Source organism: Rhododendron vialii, chromosome 2a (assembly GCF_030253575.1).
Source record: "Rhododendron vialii isolate Sample 1 chromosome 2a, ASM3025357v1".
NCBI classification, from domain to species: domain Eukaryota; kingdom Viridiplantae; phylum Streptophyta; class Magnoliopsida; order Ericales; family Ericaceae; genus Rhododendron; species Rhododendron vialii.
This window is the reverse complement of record NC_080558.1, coordinates 29933055-29955553: the sequence shown is the minus strand read 5'-3', so window position 1 is coordinate 29955553 and position 22499 is coordinate 29933055. Positions and strand designations below refer to the sequence as shown.

Genomic DNA, 22499 nt, shown 5'->3' with positions numbered 1-22499 from the left:
TTCAGAGAGAACGGAAAGAGGCGTTCTAAGGGGATTTCCTCCATGTTTTCCATGTCTTCTTCAATCTCGATCACATCTTTCTTTTCCATGGCCGGCTAAACCCTTTTTCTAGGGTGAAGATGGAAACTTCACACCAAGTAACTCTATTTTATGTATGGGTTTTAGGTTTATTATTCGGATCGATTGTGAGACTAAGAATCCTTTCCGTTTCAATTGAATGGAATGATTTTACTTTTTCTTATCTATTGAGTATTTGTATTCCGGATTTCAAATACCTAGTTTTGCAATGGTTTTCATCGATTGTAGTTGGAGTTCTGAGATAGATTATACTCGTAAGACGGGTCGTGCCGTTAGGCGGCCAGACCGTACTTTTGAGACGGTCCGTGCTATGGGATAATCTATACCTTTTAACAACTCAATTATTTTCTAGATGATTATTGCTAGGGTTTGCAAGCCCTAGTAATAATCCCTTCTGATTCGAATAATTAATCTTGCCTATGCATGTTGGAGTTACACGGTCGAAGTGGATTCGAACCCTAGATTTTCTCTCCAATCGTTACAAACTTTCCATTTAATTATTCTCTTAGATTTAATAAATTCTCCAAATTCAAACAATCAAACTTCCTTTGCCCGAATTAATCTAAAAAATAAATTGAATTTGTCGTAACTCAGCCATACTGTCTCCTTTGCTTTGTACACCTATGCTTTGTGCTTTGAAATTGAATCACGATCCTTTGTTTTGTTTTCTACTTGTAATTTGTCCAATTTGTCCTCTTCTCTAGGTTTTCCATCCTTTCTTGCCTTCATAGAGAGGAAAACAAATCAAACCGTTCGGAAGTGTACACACTTTCTAGTAATTATCCGAGAAAGAAATTTGGATTCATTGAATCTTGTCCAATTTTTCTAAACAACATTGTTGTAGTCCAGGAGAGACGTAACCAAGTGCAAAGATTCATTGGATTTTGTCCTCTTGACCTAAAGGACGTTGTTTTACGGAGAAGGTGAGCCCAACCCACCGGCAAATAAAAGAGAAGAACCCTGAAGCAAGTCTGAGAAGAAACCATTATCAATCAAGAATTAAAAATGGAGTTGGGGAGCAGAGAAAGAGGAGAGAGAAAGACCTCATCTGCTGCAAGCAACATGAACCAGAACAACAGTAGCAGAAATAGCAAAGCCATAGCTCAGTACAATGCTGATGCTGGGTTATTGGCTGAGTTTGAGCAATCTGCTGATTCTGGTAAGTCATTTAACTGCTCAAGATCAGTCACAAATGCTCCATAAAAGGTGCCTGAAGAACAGATAACAGCTTACCTCTCTAAAATCCAGAGGGGTGGACTTATCCAGTCCTTTGGTTGCATGCTTGCAATTGAAGAACCCACTTTCTAAATCATAAGTTACAGTGAGAACTGCTTTGATTTTATGGGTTTAGACAGTCTGTTTGAGGCGAAACACGAAATGGGTCTCATTGGGATTGATGCTAGAACACTTTTTAGTCCCTACTCAGTAGCTTCTGTGGTGAAAGCTGTTCAATCTTGGGATATTTCAATGTTAAACCCAATTTGTGTCCATTCTATGAGTACCCAGAAGCCATTTTATGCTATGCTTCATAGGATTGATGTGGGGGTTATAATTGACCTGGAGCCAGTCAGTTGGGGCGATCTTTCATTATCCCTTGTGGGTGCAGTCCAATCTCAGAAACTAGCAGTCAGAGCGATTTCTAGGTTTCAATCTCTCCCTGGGGGAGATATTGGTGCCTTATGTGATACCATAGTGGAAGATGTTCAAAAACTGACCGGATACGATAGGGTTATGGTCTATAAATTCCACAATGATAATCATGGTGAGGTTGTCTCAGAAATTACAAGGTCCAATTTAGAACCCTATCTGGGATTGCATTATCCTGCAATGGATATCCCTCAAGCCGCTCGTTTTTTGTACAAGCAGAATCGGGTGCGGATGATATGCGATTGCCAAGCAAATCAAGTTAGAGTGATTCAGAGCAAACAATTAGAGCATCCTCTTTCTTTGGTCAATTCTACCCTTCGATCGCCGCATAACTGCCATACACAGTATATGGCAAACATGGGTTCCATTGCCTCATTGGTTTTGGCTATCTTTATTGATGAAAATGAGTCAATGAAGCTATGGGGTCTAGTGGCATGCCACCACACGTTGCCTCGCTTCATTCCTTCCCCACTTCACTACGCTGTGAATTCTTAATGCAAGCATTCGGGCTTCAGCTCTACATGGAGCTTCAATTGGCTTCGCAAATAGCAGAGAAGAAGATTCTTAAGATGCAAACTCTACTATGTGACACGGTCCTGCGTAACGCCCCATTTGGCATTGTGACTCAATCCCCTAGTATATTGGATCTTGTGAAGTGCGATGGGGCGGCATTGTACTATGGAGGGAAATGTTGGTTAGTGGGTGTACCTCCAACTGAATCACAGATAAAAGAAATTGCAGAGTAGTTGATAAATAATCATGGGGACTCCACAGGGTTAAGTACGGAGAGTCTTGCGGATGCTGGTTACACTGGTGCATCTATATTGGGTGATGCGATTTGTGGAATGCAACTTCAAGAATTACTTCAAAGGATTTCTTATTTTGGTTTAGGGGTCATTCTGTGAAGGAAGTCAAATGGGGAGGAGCTATGCACAATCCTGTGGATGAAGATGATGACGATGGAAGTATGAATCCAAGATCTTCATTTAGTGCTTTTCTTGAAGAAGTTAGAAATAGGAGTTTGCCTTGGGAGATATCAGAGATTAATGTTATACAATCTATGCAGCTTATAATGAGAGATACGTTTCAAGAGATTGAAGATAGGGGTACGAAGGCAATCATAGCTGCCCACAACAATAATTCAGAGGAAAGGTTGGATGAACTAAGTTCCGTGGCTGGTGAAATGGTGAGATTGATTGAGACAGCATCTGCTCCTATTTTTGGGGTTGATTCAGCTGGTTTTATCAACGGATGGAATGCAAAAATTGCTGAACTGACAGGATTACAAGCTAGTGAAGCCATGGGGAAGTTCCTGCTTGATGAAATTGTTCATGAGGACTCGGGTGGAGTCGCTGAAAATCTCATCTGCAGGGCTTTGCAAGGTGATTGTTTTCTTATGTTAGTGACAAAGAACACACCGTATCTTTGATATTTGTTCCATGCAAAAATTTATTTCTCAATTTGATTTCAATGAACAATTGTTTGTGATCCAGTCCTCCTTTTTACATCAACTGCAAGCTAATCAGCAGCCTCCATTGAATTGAACCTCCAATTTCAATTCCAGATATTGAATTTAATGATTAAAGTTATACTGCTTTGTTTCACTGACCTCACTTTACGTGTAAAGCGTTTTTTTTTTTTTTTCCCTTTTTGTGGTTCAATTTCCCTCTTTGTTGACTTTCAACATAAGAAGCATGGACATGTCTACCAGCCTCACGTATCTGTGTCCGACACATGTCAATCACGGACATGGCACTACACTCTCCGGACATGTGTTGGACATGCCTAAATAATTCTCAAATATTTTTACTATATTTCTTTTACTCAGACTCATTGTGGATACTCTAGAATACATTGGCGACACTCTTGGAACATGCTAAGCACACATTAAAAGGTTAAACTATAATTTTTAAACTCGGCCCAAAAAGAAAATTTCCACAGATATATAGTTCATGTATACTTATGGTCCGTACCTATGAAACACGGATACTCTATTTTGGCCTCCATATCACATATCGTATCCGTATTGGATACTGATACTCTCGGATACGCTATGGATACGTATCCAATACAATTTTTTTTTTCAAAGTATCCTGTTTTTAGAATTATTTTTGGTATCTCGATACATTTCGGATACGTGCGGATACGTGTTGGATACGCTCAGATACATTTTGGATACGTGCAAGGGTAAATATGTTATTAGTTAAAATATATGGGTTAAAATTATAATAAGGACTATATTTTTCTTTTTCCCCCAGCAATCCACACCAGAAACACACTGACGATATCCTCCCTCTCGTCTCTCATCTCTCTCGACAACCTTGTAAGTCTCTCGTCTCGCGTCTCTCTCTCTCTCTCTCTCGTTGTGTGTGTGTGTGTGTGTGTGTGTGTGTGTGTGTGTGTGTATATATAACTATATAAATACATCTCTCTCGGCATGTGAAATGGTGAACTTGTGTAATTAAAAACTTTAATCATTATTGGAATTTTAGGAATTAAAAATTATATATATATTATATAATTTTAATTTACTTTTATATTCAATGTATCCCCCAACGTATCAAATCCTTCTTTTTGAAAAAAAAATCATGTATCCGCATCATATCATATCCATATCCCGTATCCATGCTTCTTAGGTCCGTACTGTTGATTTGTATCTTCATAGTATTGTTCTTAATTTGGAAGAAATAATGTTTCCGACTTGTAATGAGTTCAAAACATACCTCTATAATACAAATACATCGTACATTCGACGTGTCCACGTCCTAATTATTGAAAAAATGACATGTCTGCGTGTCTGTGTCGTGTCTATATCCCGTATCCATGTCAATGCTTCTTAGCTTTCAACTTCGCTGTTGAGCATTTTGAATTTTTGGAAAGCTTGATACAATCCTTTTGTTACAAAGGTTGTGCCCTTTCGGGTGCCTCTAATAACCATTTTTTTGTACTCAATGTATTTTTTTATAAGCTTTTCAGGTTGCAGCTAAATTAAAGCTCAACTTCATCAATCCCTTATAACCCTAATAGCTTGGGTGTTGCAGTTTTTTAAGTCATTGCCTTCTAAATTTACTTTAACTAATTTCAGGTGAGGAGGAAAAAAATGTTGAATTAAAGCTGCAAAAGTTGGGGCAAAATTAGCAAAAGTCAGATATATACGTCATGGCCAGTGCTTGTGCAAGTAGGGATTACACAAACAATGTTGTTGGTGTGTGCTTTGGTGGTCAGGACATCACGTCTGAGAAAGTTCTCATGGACAAATTCATCCACTTACAAGGTGATTATAAGGCCATCAAACAATGTCTTAACCCCTTGATTCCACCAATATTTGCTTCAGATGGAAACACCTATTCTGAGTGGAATGCAGCCATGGAAAAGCTAACTGGGTGGATGAGAGATGAGATTATTGGAAAAATGCTCCCGGGGGAAATATTTGGGGTTTCTGTCGGCTGAAAGGTCAAGAAATACTCACTAAGTTTACTATCCTTCTGTATCAAGTGATTGGCGGTCAAGATCCTGAGAAGTTCCCATTTGGGTTTTTTTGATAGGAAGGGGGAATACGTGGAGGTGGTCCTTATGGCGGATAAGAGAACCGATGAGGATGGGAATATAATTTGGTGTTTTTGTTTCTTGCAAAATGTTGTGTCTGACGTGCAAGCCGTTGGAAACAAGCAAGAGGATGGAGAGCGCTTTTCAAAACTTGAGTTGGATTACATTCGACAAGAGTTGAAAAATCCACTTTATGGGATACGGTTTATCCATAAGCTTTTGGAAGATAGTGCTGTTTCAGAGGACCAGAAGCAATTTCTGGAGACAAGTGATGCATGCGAAAGACAGATAATATCAATAATAGAGGACACGGATTTAAGAAGTATAGAGGAGGGGTAAGTTCTTTTTTGTGAGACTCTAGTAGTATAGTTATGCATAAATTCCTTTTTTCAAGTATTATGCTGTATCTCGTGATCAATTTTGTATGTCAGGCCCACCGCTTTCTTTTATGCCTGGTTCCTGGAGGGTACATATGGGGAGATTAATTCCCTCTGTCAATGTGTTGAATTCCGTTTAAGGGATTAATCATATTCCAGGAAATTCACAAATCGTTTCTTTGAGTTTTGTAGGCTTACGTAAACAGTTACTATTGGCTAGATAATGTCTTTGTTTGTTAATACTCGAAATTTCTTCTTCTGATGATGATGTTTTCAAGGTTGCGGGGGTGCAAGGTGTGGGTGGGCGGTGAATCATGTCTTTGTATAGTCTGATCAATTTCATATCACCACTAAGTCAAAGGCAGTTTATTTATTTCTTGTTTGCCACACATGATTGGTCTATTGGTGCACCCTTCCATTGGCGATATTCCTATACATTTGGACATTCCTAATTTTTGCCTTTGTTCATCGTGTTATCGATTAGTTGTCAAAAATGTCCCAACTTTTATCATTCCTGGCCTCAATTTTTATATTATCCTTACCCAAAAAAAAACCCTACTAGGTTGCGGGATAGATTTTATTAGATTTCCACCACTGAACTTATTTATCTGTTATATTTATTTTAGCAGCAGCATGGAGTTAAACGTGGAAGATTTTCTCGTAGTAAGTGTTGTAGATGCAATTGTAAGCCTGGTTATGATGCTTTCGAAGGAGAAGAATTTACAACTAGTTCATGAAATTCCTGACGGAATCAAAGCAAAACACTTTCTTGGCGATCAAGTTAGACTTCAGCTGGTCTTGTCAGATTTCTTGCTAAATATAGCCCGTTATGCACCCTCACCTGATGGATGGGTAGAAATCAAGGTGTCCCCTGGTTTGGAGGTGAGACAAGATGGGAATGAATTGGTCCATTTGCAGATCAGGTACCATTGTCGTTAATGTTTTCAGGTTCGGGATGGGTACTTAATTTCCATTAGCGGTAGAGCTCTATGTTTTTTTTTTTTTGTATTTTTTTGTTATGTGCAGTTAGTTTAGTTGAAAGCTGTGATATCTTTCCTCTTAAGCTTTGTTACTGAAGCCGGTGGACGATTCAGTTTGAGTAATGGGTCGTTGACTTTAAAAAATTTCTTCATTCTTTCCTTTCTCAGCTGTCTAGTAATTAATGGAAACAAAAAACACTCTGACGGAGAGAGGCTCTATGAAAGAAGAGAATACGGAGCAGTTTATCCAAGTCCTCAAAAGTTGGAGAGGGACACCTTTTTTTTTTTTTTTCCCATTTTGGGTGGGGATGCGTGTCGAGGCGTTTGATATCCCTAAAATCTTAGATGTTGGTAGTAGTGTTATCTACGGATGTACTTGGAAGTTTAAATGGATTTAGGGATTTCTATCTTCCCTAAGTATAAATTTTTCCTTTCTATCAAGTGTCAGCTTCTTTCTTCTGGAGCATTGTTGGCACATAAATTTCAACCAAAGATTGATGAATATCATATGTTGGGCTTGCAGACTAAAAGGCATATAAAAAGACTAAAAGGCATATAAAGAGCCTAAAAGCATGTTGACCCAGCGAGCCCGCGAATCAACAAACACGTGTTGGCCCGACAAGCCTAACGAATATATGAGCTTGAACCATGTAAGCCCATATCTCGCAAGGCCTACAAATCAAATATTTGGTTGAACCATGTAGGCTTGCATTTCACAGGGCCTACAAACCAAATATGGGTTCACGTAGTCTCAAATTGGTACGTAGAGCCCAAGAAATGCTCTTGTGGAAGCAGAAGAATATTACAAGATGAATGCCATCTGATGCAACCAACATTCAAAATTTAAAGAGACTGAGAAGATATGATATCATCTTATCCTCTGGCAACAACTATTCAAATTCAAAGGAATTATTTGGCGGCCAAGCATTTGATGAAGGAAGCCCCTATAAATATGAGATCCATCATCAAAGGAAGGGATCCCTGATCTATATCTCTCATCTAGACATAACATCTCTCTCATCTATCTCATCTACCTCAAGACGTCAGATCTCATACCTTATCTCTCAACTCTTCACCATCACACTCTCCGCCCAAACATAAAAGCTATACATACCTCTTCTCTCTCAACGTAGAAAATATACAGAGAGAGAGAAGATAGACTCCATTCAAGCAAAACCACTACAATCTACAACCACCAAACAACCTACTCACTCACTACCACCTGCAATCTTCAGCAAACTTCGAAGATCAGTAAGAGTAAGCACACCAAGTGATAGGTAAAGGGTTCCAATCCCTCTAAATGTATCAAATATTCTCTGTTTTGATGTAAACAAGGGTTTTAAATCCAATCAGCAATAAAATTAAATTGTTCTAGTCTGTTTTCTGTTCTTTATTTTTCATTAATCGGAGGTTTTACTTTTGTAGTATGTAATTAACGATTTGAAATCCAAATCGAAAATAGGAGCCTACACATAAACAATCAACACTGTTCGCTTGAACAGTGGATATTTGAGATATAGATTTCGAAGTATGGATAAATTCTACGGTTCAAAATTTATGTCTACAAATTTCTGGCACGCCCAGTGGGACCTATTTCTCCTCCCATCTTATGAAGAATAAAACAAATTATAAAACTCATTATTCTAACAGTATCCCTTGCTTCAACAGATTTGAATATGGAAGTTGCAATCATGAAGACCAACAACGGACTCGCTGTGAAGACACCGATGAATCCTACGACGGGGATTCAAAAATCCTGGAGGAATGTGTTAGTCTCTCCGGCACCTGCTTACTGGAAGGCTCCAGAGCGCAAGCTCTTGGCTGTCTTACCAGAAGTGCCTGCTCATTGGGAGGCTCCAGAGCGAAAGCTCTTGGTTGTCTTACCGCGAGCTCAAACAAACAATAGCACTTCGCTGCTCCAAAAGGCTGAAAGCCTCAAAAGAGTAGCCGAAGATCTGTTAAAGGCTGCCAAACAATATATGGTAGTAAGAGCAACAAGGTGCTTGTGGGACTTCCTTGGAAAAGCGAAGGATGCTAAGGAAGCAATAGCAGTCGCTGTTACCCTGGCCAAGGCCCGCGCAACTCAAAGTACACTGGGTCTTTTGATTACACAGGCGGAGCACTCAATTATGATTGCGGAAAAAGCTCAAAAGAGGGCATCTATGGAAAACTGTTCCATCATCCAGAACATTGGCAAGGAGATGATCAGCCAAACCCGAAATCATGCTAATTCGTTAGCCCAACCGAAAGTGGTGGATTTGTTGGCTCAACGAAAGACCAATAATTCGATGGCTTTACATAATTCATCCGTCCTGAATCGTCGACTCATAAGTCCAATTGTGAGAAACACTGCATCAATCATAAAAATCCAGGAGACACAAGTTTTCTCCTCCATGCCTGTAGGGGTTCGGCCAAAACCCCCCCCCCCCCTAAAGCCTCAAACCCAAAGAGACAGAGGCAAAGGAGGAACAAAACCCTCAAAAAGGGAGAACAAAAGTCTGTGGCAGCCAACATTATGGGAGCAGTTGAAAAGGCTCTTGGTAGTTATAATGATGACCTTGAGTATTCCACAAAATCAAGTGAGTCAGAGCTGAACTCTTCCGATGGTGAGAGGGATTTTGTTTCCACCACCACGGAGGAACAATTTGCCAAGTTGGTTGAACAAGCAAAGAGAGCTGCTACTTCAATGCCTATGCCAGGGACAGTAACAAGGTCTATGGCCAAGTAAGAACAACCAAAGGGATTAACTATAAGCGAAGGGGATGACTCTGTCTCAATGTATTCGTCATCCCCCGCGAGTAGTAAATCATCATCCTCCAGGAGTAAGAAGCCCAAAAGTGTTTCCGTGATGGTTACGAAAGTGGGTGATGAAGAAAGTTCAAACCCTCAGCTATTGGAAGAAAAGGTAGCTTCGCTACAAGAACAGCTAGCGAGAAGGGACCAAGAAATGTCTCACCTGATGGAACAGATCAAAAGTTTGCAAGCCCAAGTAACAAGGGACAAACAGAAAAAATCTGCCTTTGAGGAGGAATTATTCGAAGTCCCGAAAACAAAGTTTACTGGGGGCAACGGACATTTCTTCGTTGACCCAATGAGCAGTAATGCAAACCCGATGCTCATGGCCATGATCGATGACATGGTGAAGAAGCAAGTAAAGAAGGCTAAGGAAAAGGATGACGAGGGCTTTCGGATGATCACAAAGCCCTATCCAGCATGGGTGGATACCGTTCCATTCCCACATGGCTTCTCCCAACCTTATTTCAAAATGTTTGGAGGAACAGGAGATCCTAGACAACATATTGCCCATTTCCTCTCACGATGCGGGCCAATAGCACAGAATGAAGCCTTGTGTTTACAACTCTTTGTGCAATCTCTTGAAGGTTCTACATTTTCCTGGTATTCGAATCTCCCTGAAGGATCAATCCAAAGTTGGGATTTCATGGTTAAAGAATTCCTCAAACAGTTCTGCAATACCCAAAGTCGTGTTGGGGTACCAGAGCTCATTAAGACCAAACAACGAGATAACGAACCAGTCACCGACTTCATTGCAAGATGGCGAGCTTTAACGTTTGCATGCCCACAAAAGTTCACGCAGTTGGAACTCATTCGCATGTGTTTCAATAATTTTCGACATGAGCTTTCTACAGCGCTCATGGCTCAGACCTTTGAAGGGTTCAATGACTTATGTACCAAAACACATGACATGGAACTACACTTGGGCAAACGAAGAAGGCCGAGGGTTGTAGATAGGCTTGAAACCTCAATGGCTGCAATAGTTGAAACCAAGAAAAGAGTTCCAGTTGTGATCGGGGCGCAAAGACCGAAGGAAGCTAAAAGGGTCACCATAAAGGAAAGATTGGAAATGAAGTATTCCTTTACAGATGACTTGGTAGAGGACATGTTCGAAGACCTCTTGGAGCAGAAGTTCATTACGCTCCCTAATGTGAAAAGGCCGCATGAAGAAGGCAAGAAAATTGATCCAAAGTATTGCCCATACCATTGCCTTATCAGTCATCCGTTAAGGGATTGCTTTGTCTTGAATGACAAGATTCAAGAACTCTTTGACTCGAGGGTTATTGAGCTTCCCCCTCCTGAGAAAGTGACAGCAAACCCAATTACAGCCAATGACGATGAAAAGGGTGAATGGGTTGTATATCAATCAAAAGGAATGAAGAAAAGACGAAGTTCCTCATCTAGAGCCAAGGCGCCCTTTGTTCGGAAAAGAGCGCGAAAGCCAAAAACGTCCAAAAAGGTAAAAATGACCAAAGTGAATAATAACGCGAGGAATAAGAAGAAGAGCCAAAAGAAAGCAAAGAAAGTGAAGCTTGTCCCCGATGAGCCTTTGAAACAATCTACCATCACTCTTGAAGAATTTTTGCCTGAAGAACTTCAATCTCCAGAGCTAAAAACTTATTTTCAAAAGAAAAGAGACGAGACAATAACCCAGGTCCCATGCCTTAACATCATTATGATAAGTGACGATGAAGAAGAAGAAGAAAGCAGTGCTTCTAGTCCAATTCACATACCGGATTCCCCTATTGTGATAAGTGACAATGAAGAAGAAGGAAGCAATGCTTCATGTCCGATTCATATAGCTGATTTTCCTACTTCACTAAATCTCGCGATGGGAGAGTTCATGGTAACCTCTAAGGCTCTTGTGACTCCTGAAAGGACAATGGCTTCCCCAAAATACTCCCCTGTACCTCTTATGTTCTACATAAACACTCCATAATATGTAGTAAGTCCATCTCAAAGAAATATGGGATATGTATCGGATACGGAACTTATGAGAACTTCTCGAAAGAGGCTTCGTTTTGAAAATAAGAAGTTGAGCCTATCGGATGACGAGATGTGGAAACATTCAACTCAATCCCCACATATCCTCGAGTCATCCGTAGACTCAAGTTTCTCTCCCAGGTACCCTTTACCAGCAAGAACATATGATGGAGAAAGTGTGTCCAGTGACTATTTTGATTTTTCATGCAACATAATTTCGGTGGATGTGAATTTTCAAGATGCGGATATACAAATTAGAAGTAGTCCAGAGGATGATGAAAAAGCGAGAGTTTTTGCTCGAAGGGAGGGAACAAATCAAGATGTAGCTTTGAAAGAGGAAAAGTTCAGAATTCCCCAAAACTATGCTATTGGTGGAGAACACATTTTAAATCACCCATATCCTGAATGGGTTGAAATGGTCTTATTCCCGAGAGGATACTCCAGACCACATTTTCCCTTGTATAATGGAGTTGGATGTCCAAGGCGCCATTTAATGCATTTCCTAGCACTATGTGGAAACACAGTACGAAGTCAAGCACTACTTCTACGGCAATTTGTACTCTCGTTAGGAGGATGGGCAGCTGATTGGTATTTTAGCCTTCCTCCCAATTCAATCCTTGATTGGGACACAATGGCAGAACGGTTTTATAGGAGGTTATACACACCATGGCCAATGGAACTTGAAATGTGGGAGCCATTACAGGATGAAAATATTTCATTTCAAACATATGAGTTGCTAGAAGAAACCGCAGAGCAGAAGCTCGAATCTGCGTTGGACCAACGAGACGTGGGAAGTATGAGACCTAGAGATTTGCTCCCTCTATGGGTTCAGCAAACACCGTTCCCTATAGGATACGAGCTCCCAAATTTCTCTATCTATAAAGGTTACGGTGATCCTGAAAAGCATATAAAGCTCTTTTTGAGACAATGCAGGGAAACAGCTCAAAATCAAGCGTTGTGCTTACGACAATTTCCTCTTTCTCTAGATGGGATTGCATTTGATTGGTATTGTTTTCTTGTTGGGTTTATTATACCTAGTTGGGAGGTCATGAAAAATGCCTTCAAACAATCCCAATACTTTTATAGATGGGACTCACGATATCTGAGAAATGCAAAGGAAAGACATCCCCAAAGAGAAGAAATGATCATTGATGACGAAAATTCATCTGTTGGATCAGTGAACATGGTGCAAATAAGCAACGAGCCTAAAGAAGGGGACGGGAAGGAGGTTGTCCATGTGTGCAAGACATATCTGACTTATAAAAGACAGCCCCGCAATCAGCTAAGCCAAAATTTGCAAGTACCAGTTACACAAGAAGAAGTCCCAAAAAAAGAAGAGCAAGTGAAATATGATGTTCTTGCTCATCTAAAGAAGATCCCAACTCTGGTAAGCATATATGACGCCTTGATGATGTCTCCAGAACTTCGAAAGTCATTGGTTTATGCCTTGTCCAATCTGGATGATTTTCGTAAGGAGGTCCAAGAAAAGGGGCAAAAGACCACAACTACATGCCTGTCCACAGTAGCATTTGGCGATGAGGATATGTATGCAGAAACACCAGATCATAATCGACCCTTGTTCATCACTAGTCTTATTCTTAACACCAAAATCTCTCGGGTTTTGGTGGATGGTGGGTCCGCAGTAAATTTACTACCGAAAAGGGCTTTGGGCATAATAGGGGTTCGATTATCCCAATTACGGCCATGTCATCTGGTGATCCAAGGGTTCAATCAGAATGAACAACACCCCATGGGGAAAATCAAATTGCGAACTAAATTTGGTGGCATTGAGGAAGATACCGAGTTTCTGGTGATTGATGTAGACACTTCCTACAATGCCTTGCTTGGGAGACCATGGTCACATAATCATATGGCGGTGCCCTTTACCTACCATCAGTGCATCAAATATCCATTGCCTCCACCTATAAATGAAGGGATAATTGTTGCGGATAATGATCCCTTTAATGGGGTTGAAGCTTATTATGCGGATGCTCATTTTTACACAAACGCTTTGCAAAATAGAGTGAATGGCTCAACAGAAATAGATACTAAAAGCGTGAAATCTCCGACAAAGAGGGCATTTCGCTACATTCCAAAGTCTCAAAGGAAGCCGGGGGCAAGTGCTTTAGCTCCGATAAACCCAACTTTGGAGTTAAAAGATGCATTTGTCTTGCCATTACAGAAGGCAGAATGCACATAAGTGGAGAACTATTGTAAATTTGTAGTCCCTGCGAAAGCAAAAGGCATGAAGCCTATAGTGTTCCATGCACTTGGTGACATGAAAAAGAAAGTTCAGGATGATAATCTCAAAATTGTGGGGTTATCGAGTCCAATAAGACCAAGTTATGCTGCAAACATTACAAAAATGTTAGTGAAAGCTGGTCTTGATCCTGAAAAAGTATCCACACAAACAGTAGCACCTTTTGACTCCGTGCTAACTCACGCACAAGCCAAATCCCTTCAGCAAGGAATTCCTATTATTGCCACAAGGGAAGGATTGGGCTATCAAGCCGCGGAAGAAAAGCTCTCTGTAAATATGATTACAGTTGAAGGGGCCTCGGATGATGGGATTGGAGATGAGACACATCCCATACCAACACAATCTGAAGAAGGAGGTCAGGCTACAATTGACGAGCTTCGCGAAGTCAATCTTGGTGATGAAGGAGAAAATAAGCCAACTTTCATAAGTGCAAACTTGGCAGAGGAAAAGGCTCAAAGGTACATGTCTTTTCTAAAAGAGCATCACGATGTTTTTGCACGGACCTACAACGAAATGCCTGGACTTGATCCTGGAGTTGCAATTCATAGATTCGCAATCCATCCTGAGAAATGGCCTGTTAAACAAGCGCCAAGAAGGGCACGGCCAGAATTGATGTCCCAAATCGAGGCTAAAGTCGATAAACTCCTTACAGCTGGATTCATCAGAGAGGTTAAATACCCGACTTGGTTGGCAAACATAGTCCCAGTTCCGAAAAAGAATGGGAAAATATGGATTTGTATTGACTTCTGCGATCTCAATGAAGCTTGTCCTAAAGATGATTTTCCTTTACCCATCACTGAACTTCTGGTTGATGCAACCACAGGTTACGAAATCTTGTCATTCATGGACGGATATTCGGGTTATAATCAAATCCGAATGGCTCCTGAAGATGAAGAACTGGCAGCTTTTAGATCTCTGAAAGGGATCTTTTGCTACATAGTGATGCCTTTTGGTCTAAAAAATGCAGGGGCAACATACCAAAGATCAATGACAGTGATATTTGGTGATATGTTGCATAACATCGTTGAGTGCTATGTTGATGATCTTGTCGCCAAAACCAGAAATAAGGAAGATCATTTGGATGACTTGAAGCAAATTTTTGAACGCTTAAGGCGGTACAAGCTCAAGATGAACCCGTTAAAGTGCGCTTTTGGGGTTTGTTCAGGTAAATTCCTTGGCTTTGTAGTTCAAAGCAAAGGAATCGAAATTGATCCTGCGAAAATCAAGGCTATCTTTGAAATGCCTCCTCCCAAAAATTTGAAGGAGTTGAAAGGGTTACAAGGAAGATTAGCCTATATAAGAAGGTTCATCTTTAACTTGGCAGGGCGATGCTTGCCATTCTCAAGGCTAATGAAAAAGGGTGTACCCTTCGAATGGGATCAATCATGCCAAAACGCGTTTGATAGTATCAAGGCATATCTCTTGAAACCCCCGGTACTTACGAGCCCAACCAAAGGAAAACCATTGTTGCTATACATTGCTGCTCTTGACTGCTCATTGGGAGCCCTTTTGGCCCAACATAACGAACAAGGGAAAGAACAGGCTTTGTATTATCTAAGTCGTACTTTGGTTGGTGCAGAACTCAACTACTCTCCGATTGAGAAAACATGTCTCACTTTGGTGTTCGCCTTGCAAAAGTTAAGACATTACGTCTTGGAGCATGAAGTCAAATGGATATCAAAGGCTGACCCTTTAAAGTATATACTGTCAAGGCCAATACTCTCTGGGAAAATTGATAAATGGGCTATAATCCTCCAACAATTTGCAATTGAATATGTTTTCCAAAAAGCAATAAAAGGTCAAGCCTTAGCAGATTTTTTAGCAGCTCACCCTATCCCTGATGATTCACCTCTAGCCATTGATTTACCAGATGAGGAGGTCATGCAAGTTGAAGCTCAAAAAGCATGGGAGATGTACTTCGATGGGGCAACAAGGAGTCCAAATGGCCAAAAGCAAGACGATCTAAAAAATAACAAATCTGGAATCGGTGTTGTGTTCGTCAAACCAAATAATGCCATAATTCCTCATTCCTTTGCCTTGACAGAAGGATGTTCAAACAATGAGGCAGAATATGAAGCTGTAATTGCTGGATTGGAATTGGCATTGCATGTACCGATTGAAGAGCTCTTAGTCTATGGAGATTCTGAGTTGGTGATAAAGCAGTTGCGTGGAGAATATATTGTTAAAAAAGCAAGCTTGGCCCCACATCATGAAAGGGCTAAGCCAGTTGCTTTCACAATTCAAGAAAGTGAACATTTTCCATGTTAAAAGAAGGATAAATGCTCAAGCAGACTCCTTGGCAAGTTTGGCTGCCTCACTCTCTTTGCCTGATAGGGAGAATAACTGTTACAGTTGGAGAAAGAAGAGTTCTACAACTCTTAACTGAAATCTCAGAAGTACTGCTAGTATTTGCAGCCACAACAAATGAAAGTGACGAAGATTGGCGCAAGCCCTTTATAAATTACCTCCAACATGGTAGGCTTCCAGAGGATAAAACAAAAAGGGCAGAGGTAAGGCGTCGAGCCACAAAATTCATCATGTGGAAGGACGCATTATACAAAAGATCCTTGGATGGAATGTATATGCGTTGCATAGCCAACGAACAAGCTCATGAAGTTATGGCGGAAGTTCATAGTGGTGTATGTGGAGCACACCAAAGTGGTCCAAAGTTACATATGCAATTGAAACGCCTTGGATACTATTGGCCAACCATGATTTCTGACTGCATTAATTATGCAAAAAGTTGCCAAGTTTGCCAATATCATGGAAATTTTATCCATCAGCCTCCAGAGCCTTTACATGTGACAACATGCTCTTGGCCATTTGCAGCATGGGGCATCGATGTTATTGGGCCTATCAAGCCATCATCCTCTGCGGGTGATAAATATATCATAGCTGCCACTGATTATTTCTCAAAATGGGCAGAAGCAATTGCTTTGAAAGAAATGAAGAGTGGGAATGTCTCAGATTTCATCCGAACCCATATCATCTATAGGTTTGGGGTCTGTTTCCCACTTTTCCGCCGGGTAGGCGTGAGCGGAAAATCCAATGGCGCGTGTGCGACATGAGCGCTGGCGTGCCAGGACTTGTCGTCGTCCAACGTATGAAAGGCGTGAGTGCGCCTCGATCTGACTTTGTATGTAGTGCGACTGCGTGTGACCCAAAGGGTGAGGCCACAATGAGGTTCGTGGTTTTGCCACAACGATAGTGGACTTATAATTTCCCAACCGTGTGAGAAAAAGTAGAGAACATCGTAGAATAACTTTATTATATCGTAATAATAAAGTTGGGGATACAAGAGAGATATGAATAACTTTATTATGTAGTAATAATAAAGTTGGAGTACAAGAGAGATAGAAATGGGAGAGAAATGAGATAATTGCTTCGCTGGGAAGACTTTGATTTAAGCGTTGAGCTTGATTGGTATGTGGACCAATTTTCCATCTTCGATTCTGCTATTTATAGGCTCCAAGGTTGTGCAGAAAAAAGTAAAGAAGCAGCCCGTATTGTGGAAGAGTGGCCGAATAAATTGAGATCATGGGGAATGGGCTTCTTGTATGTTGACATGTGTCCCATGTTTTGGCAAAATAACTTCCATCCTTTGCTCTTTGGATGCCAAGTGTCCACAATTACTTGTAACTTCCACGTAAAAACTCAACTGCTACTGCATCGTGGGCCACTCCACTTTCTTTTTCTTGTAAATCACGGGGTAATGGGACCCCATTACTTGTTTTCATTCTGTTGCATGTGTAAACCAAGCATAACAGAGCCATTTTGACAAAGTCAAATGGCTTTCCACTTTGATTCTAGAAGAATTCCATAACTGCTCCAATTAGGATTTCCTCTGGTAACCGAAAAATAAAACATGAGCCAAGTTTCAAGACTAAAATTAATCGGGTCTTGCTCCAAATCACAAAATTAATGTGACCCATTAATTTTTTAGCCCGAGCAACTCATAAATATCGGCCCAATTTAATCGAATTTCAATTAAATGGCCTTCCAGCGCTAGTCCAAGATTTGGTGTCAAAAACGGGTGTAAACAATGCCCCCTCATGCCTTGATTCTTTACTTTTAGGATCAAGGCATGTATAAAAAAGAAAACTGTTTTTGGCATCCAATCAGCCCTTTATTGTAGCATACCTTCTTTTGTTTGCCTTGCCTATGGACTTAGTAGGCATTAGGCATTTTCCATGATTCCTTCAGACCTTTGACCAAATTCTCTGAATTCAAACCTTGGAAGTAGTCTACCAGTTGTCTTTGGACAGGCCTTTCAAAAGCCTCTCTTAGAGATAAATGCCTCATTCTGCATCCTTCAGGACTTCTTAGAGTGATATGATGATGCTCGCACCTTTTATCAGGTCTATTTCCACCAACAAAGGCCTATGTTCAGGTCTAATCGTAAAAAAAAATGATTGAACCATGAAAAAGGCCTGGTAAGGACTAAACCTCATATTGGAAGGACTGAACCTCCACTTTGAGTGCTCATAATAATGATTCAGTCCTACGGGAAAGGTCTGAACTTCTGTTTGAATTGCTTATAATATTGGCTCGCGCCTAGACAAATAGCTTAAAGGGCCTTCGCACCTGTAGCAAAAGCCTGTTTACACCAATAGAGTCCTGCGTCCAGGCCTGGCTGTATAGAAACCATAGAACTTCGAAAGGCCTGGAAAGGATTGAAAATATATTTGAAGGTCTGAACCTCTGGTTTGAACTTTCAGGCGTGCTTAATGAAACAAAAGGCCTCCACCTCTGCCGAAAAGGCCAAGTAAAACTCTGATAAGGCCTACTCAAGGACTGATAGGCCATGGCCGAACATTTTAGAGGTGCTTGTTCGGCCCATGAAGGACTTTTCTTTGTTCTTAGCCTTTCTTGACACCACTTTGACGTTTTTGTGTAAGCCAAGTGAACAACACTCGCTTTTGATGTGCCCCACAAATCCAACGTGGGCGCAATTCTGCACATTTAAGGCCTAAAATTGGCCTATGCTTATAATACCTTTTGGCAGTTTGGGCAATGCCAAAAAGGCCTTCATGAACCGGGGGAGGATGGGGATCTCCGAGTACAAATGAATTGTGATCAAGCCCTGAAATGTTGCCATTTTCCTCCTCTTCATTCAATTCCTGCTATTCTGGAATGGGTGCAACTTGTAATTCAGTCCTGCCCATAGGGCTGATGGCAGGTCTGGATCGTTCATGATTTGTATCTGTTATCTGCTCACTGCTCAGGACTGAATCTGGACGTGGTAACTCTTCAGACACTTGAGAAAGTTCTTGAGAGAAGAGAATGGATTGATCTTGCCTCATAATAGGACTTTGCATGTGCTCGCTCCTCCCAGGTCTGAGATCATGTTCCCCTTGCGTTGAAGCAGACCTATCTCTTTGCTCCTATAGGCATGGAAAGAGCTTACCATCCAAAAGTTTTTGGAAAACTCTTGAATGTTGTCTGTTGCGCTCAGATCTGAGACTGTTGCCTTGATCATTTTGATGTTTATCATCCAGACCTTGCTGCTGTTCGGGAATCCTCAAAGGACTGAGCTGAGAACATTGCCCCCCGAGTGTAGGATTTTTGGAAGCTAAGGGCCAAGAGAAACCTGGAGGTCTAATGTGCTTGTTGAGACTCTTGCCCCCCGAGTTCAAGTCCTTGGCCTCCTTGCCCCCCAAGTGTAGGGCTTTCAGCAGTTAAGGACTGAAAGAAACCTGAAGGCCTGAAGTGCTTGCTAGAAACTTGTTTAGACACATTTAGGCCTGAAGTTTGGCCTAAAGTGCTAAATTGTGATAACGGTGGTGGCGTAGGAGTTGACTTCATATATTCGATGGTGTTTTTGGAGTTGATTACCCATTCTTCAATCTCACGCAAAGATGCATGCAAGGGATCTATGAACTCCTGTGAGAGTTCTTCGCTAGATGCAACGGTACAGGACTGAGTGCTTATATTTTCTTCAATTTGACCCCCAAAGGTCTGAGCAGAAGGATCATCAAGCCCACCATTTTGGGATTTATGTTGTTCGGGCAGGTCTGAAGACATAATATGTGAATAGCTTTGTAACTTGGCATTAAAGAGATGGTTTACCTCATGATGTAATTGGCAATCTTCGTTTTCAAGCTTGTCAACTTCGTCTTCAAGCCTTCGAATTGCATCATTGTAGGAGTTTAGTGCATCATGAAACCAATCCTGTGTAGGTTTGAGTCGACGCCTCTCACAATCAAGGCGGTAGATTTCGTCTTCAAGCTCGTCGACTTTATCATCGCGCCAACGAATTTCTTCATTAAGACGCCGAATTGCAACATCCAATTCAACGTATTGAATTGACATGTCAATGAATCGGCGTGATACCCTTTGAAACGATTGGGGTCCCACCGGGCGTGCCAAAAGATGTTTCCCACTTTTCCGCCAGGTAGGCGTGAGCGGAAAATACAACGGCGCGTGTGCGGTGTGAGCGCGGGTGTGCCAGGACTTGTCGTCGTCCAACGTATGAAAGGCTTGAGTGCGCCTCGATCTGACTTTGTATGTAGTGCGACTGTGTGTGACCCAAAGGGTGAGGCCACAATGAGGTTCGTGGTTTTGCCACAATGATAGTGGACTTATAATTTCCCAACCGTGTGAGAAAAAGTAGAGAACATCGTAGAATAACTTTATTATATCGTAATAATAAAGTTGGGGATACAAGAGAGATATGAATAACTTTATTATGTAGTAATAATAAAGTTGGAGTACAAGAGAGATAGAAATGGGAGAGAAATGAGATAATTGCTTCGCTGGGAAGACTTTGATTTAAGCGTTGAGCTTGATTGGTGTGTGGACCAATTTTCTGTCTTCGATTCTGCTATTTATAGGCTCCAAGGTTGTGCAGAAAAAAGTAAAGAAGCAGCCCGTATTGTGGAAGAGTGGCCGAATAAATTGAGATCATGGGGAATGGGCTTCTTGTATGTTGACATGTGTCCCATGTTTTGGTAAAATAACTTCCATCCTTTGCTCTTTGAATGCCAAGTGTCCACAATTACTTGTAACTTCCACGTAAAAACTCAACTGCTACTGCATCGTGGGCCACTCCACTTTCTTTTTCTTGTAAATCATGGGGTAATGGGACCCCATTACTTGCTTTCTTTCTGTTGCACGTGTAAACCAAGCATAACAGAGCCATTTTGACAAAGTCAAATGGCTTTCCACTTTGATTCTAGAAGAATTCCATAACTGCTCCAATTAGGATTTCCTCTGGTAACCGAAAAATAAAACATGAGCCAAAAGGACCAGTAGAAAGAAGGAAATTGCTGGATGATCAGTCAAGAAGAAATCCTACTTAGACTTGGATTCTTAGCCAAAAAAAAAAATACACGCACAAAAAAAAAAAAGGGTGTCAGCTGGAGTGAAAATTGGGCTTGGTTCACACCAAAATATCAAAAAAAAAGGGTGGCCTGTGGATACAAAGCCCTTAAAAAAGAAAAGGCCTACGGAAAAGGCTTACAAAAAAAATCTGCACACAAGTATCCATCCATGGTATATGGAAATACTACCTGGAAAAGAGTACCGTGCAAAACCCCAAAAAGGAGAGACCATATAAAAAGCCTATGAAAAAAGGGGTCAGCAAAAATAAAATAAAATAAAATAAAAATAAAGTGTTCAAAAAAAATTGCTGTTACAAAAAAAAAAAAAGAAAGAAAAAAACAGAAAAAGAAAAGAAGAAAAATAAGAAGAAAAAAAAAGGTGCAAGCCTTGCAAAGTCAAAAAAAGAAGAAGGGCCACCATCAAAACTCCAATTGGAAAATCAATTTGCCCATCTGAGTAACTATGCTTTTGGGAGGTGCTTCTGTTTGAACTTGAGCATGCTGGAAAAACTCATCATATCAGTCTCAATTAGAAAATGATGACCGATTAGATGAAATTCAAACTTCTCAATGCTCCTTTTAATTGCCAGAATTTCTTTGTAAGTAGAGTGATAATAAAGCTCTGCTGGAGAGAATGCACCACTCTTGTATCCACAAATTCTACGCTTTTGATCTGTGTTTTCTTCCAAAAAAACTGCTCCCCAATATAGATCACAGGCATCTGTCTGAAGGACTCTTTTTCCATCTGAAGGTATGGTTAATGGAGGAAGAGTTTTGGCTATGGCTTTGAGGTCTTTTACAGCTTTGGTACAAAGGGTTGTCCAAGGAGGAGGGATTTTCTTTAATAGAGCTGAGACAGGAGTTCGGTATTGGGCCAGGTTGGGAATAAAATCAGCCATATAGTTAACAATTCCAAGGAACTGTTGAACTTGTTTGACTGTGAGATTTTCATCTGAAAAATGGTCAAGTTGGGAGGCTATATGAGGCTGGAGGGTATATTGACCTTTAGAGATATGCATCCCTAAAAAATCAATTTCTGGTTGGGCAAGAAGCATCTTTTTCTCTGAGAGCATGATACCATGGGTTTGGACTAGGGAATGGAAAATTTGTAGTAGGACAACATGAGACTCAATATCTGGAGAAAAAAGTAGGATATCATCTATATAGACAAGGGCTGAGAATAGAATTGGAGCAAATACCCGAATCATGGCCTTTTGAAATAAGGATGGAGCTGTTTTCAATCCAAAAGGCATGACTGACCACTGGAAGTGGTGATCTGGAATGCAAAAACCAGTTTTGGGACGATCATCTAGACGGATGCCCAGCTGCCAGAAACCTGCTTTCAAGTCAAACTTTGAGAAAATTTGAGTTTTAGGCAAGTTTGCAAAAAGAACACTTCTTCGAGGAAGAGGGAATTTGTTATCCTGCAAAAAATGATTAGGAGGCTAGTAGTTGATAACCAGGCGGAGCTTTCCTCTTATTTGTTCTGTCATTTTGTTCACATAAAATGCTT

At 40.8% G+C, this 22499-nt stretch overlaps 1 protein-coding gene and 1 pseudogene across 1 annotated transcript; both read left to right on the top strand.

Annotated features, from left to right (window-relative positions):
• The first annotated feature begins 865 nt into the window (after window positions 1-865).
• Window positions 866-6795, top strand: LOC131316559 (phytochrome E-like; annotated as a pseudogene).
• A 6854-nt stretch (window positions 6796-13649) lies between these two features.
• Window positions 13650-16732, top strand: LOC131317399 (uncharacterized). Its single transcript, XM_058346954.1, has 2 exons — window positions 13650-15912; window positions 15999-16732. Exons 1-2 carry the CDS (start codon window positions 13650-13652, stop codon window positions 16730-16732), a joined length of 2997 nt encoding a protein of 998 aa, XP_058202937.1.
• Window positions 16733-22499: the final 5767 nt, after the last annotated feature.

What these genes read in the sequence shown, in the direction of transcription:
- LOC131317399 (XM_058346954.1), top strand. Translation starts at nt 13,650, where the DNA reads ATGAAGCCTATAGTGTTCCATGCACTTGGTGACATGAAAAAGAAAGTT. An exon ending in TGCTTTCACAATTCAAGAAA is followed by an intron (nt 15,913 to 15,998) that starts GTGAACATTTTC and finishes TTTGCCTGATAG; the next exon opens with GGAGAATAACTGTTACAGTT.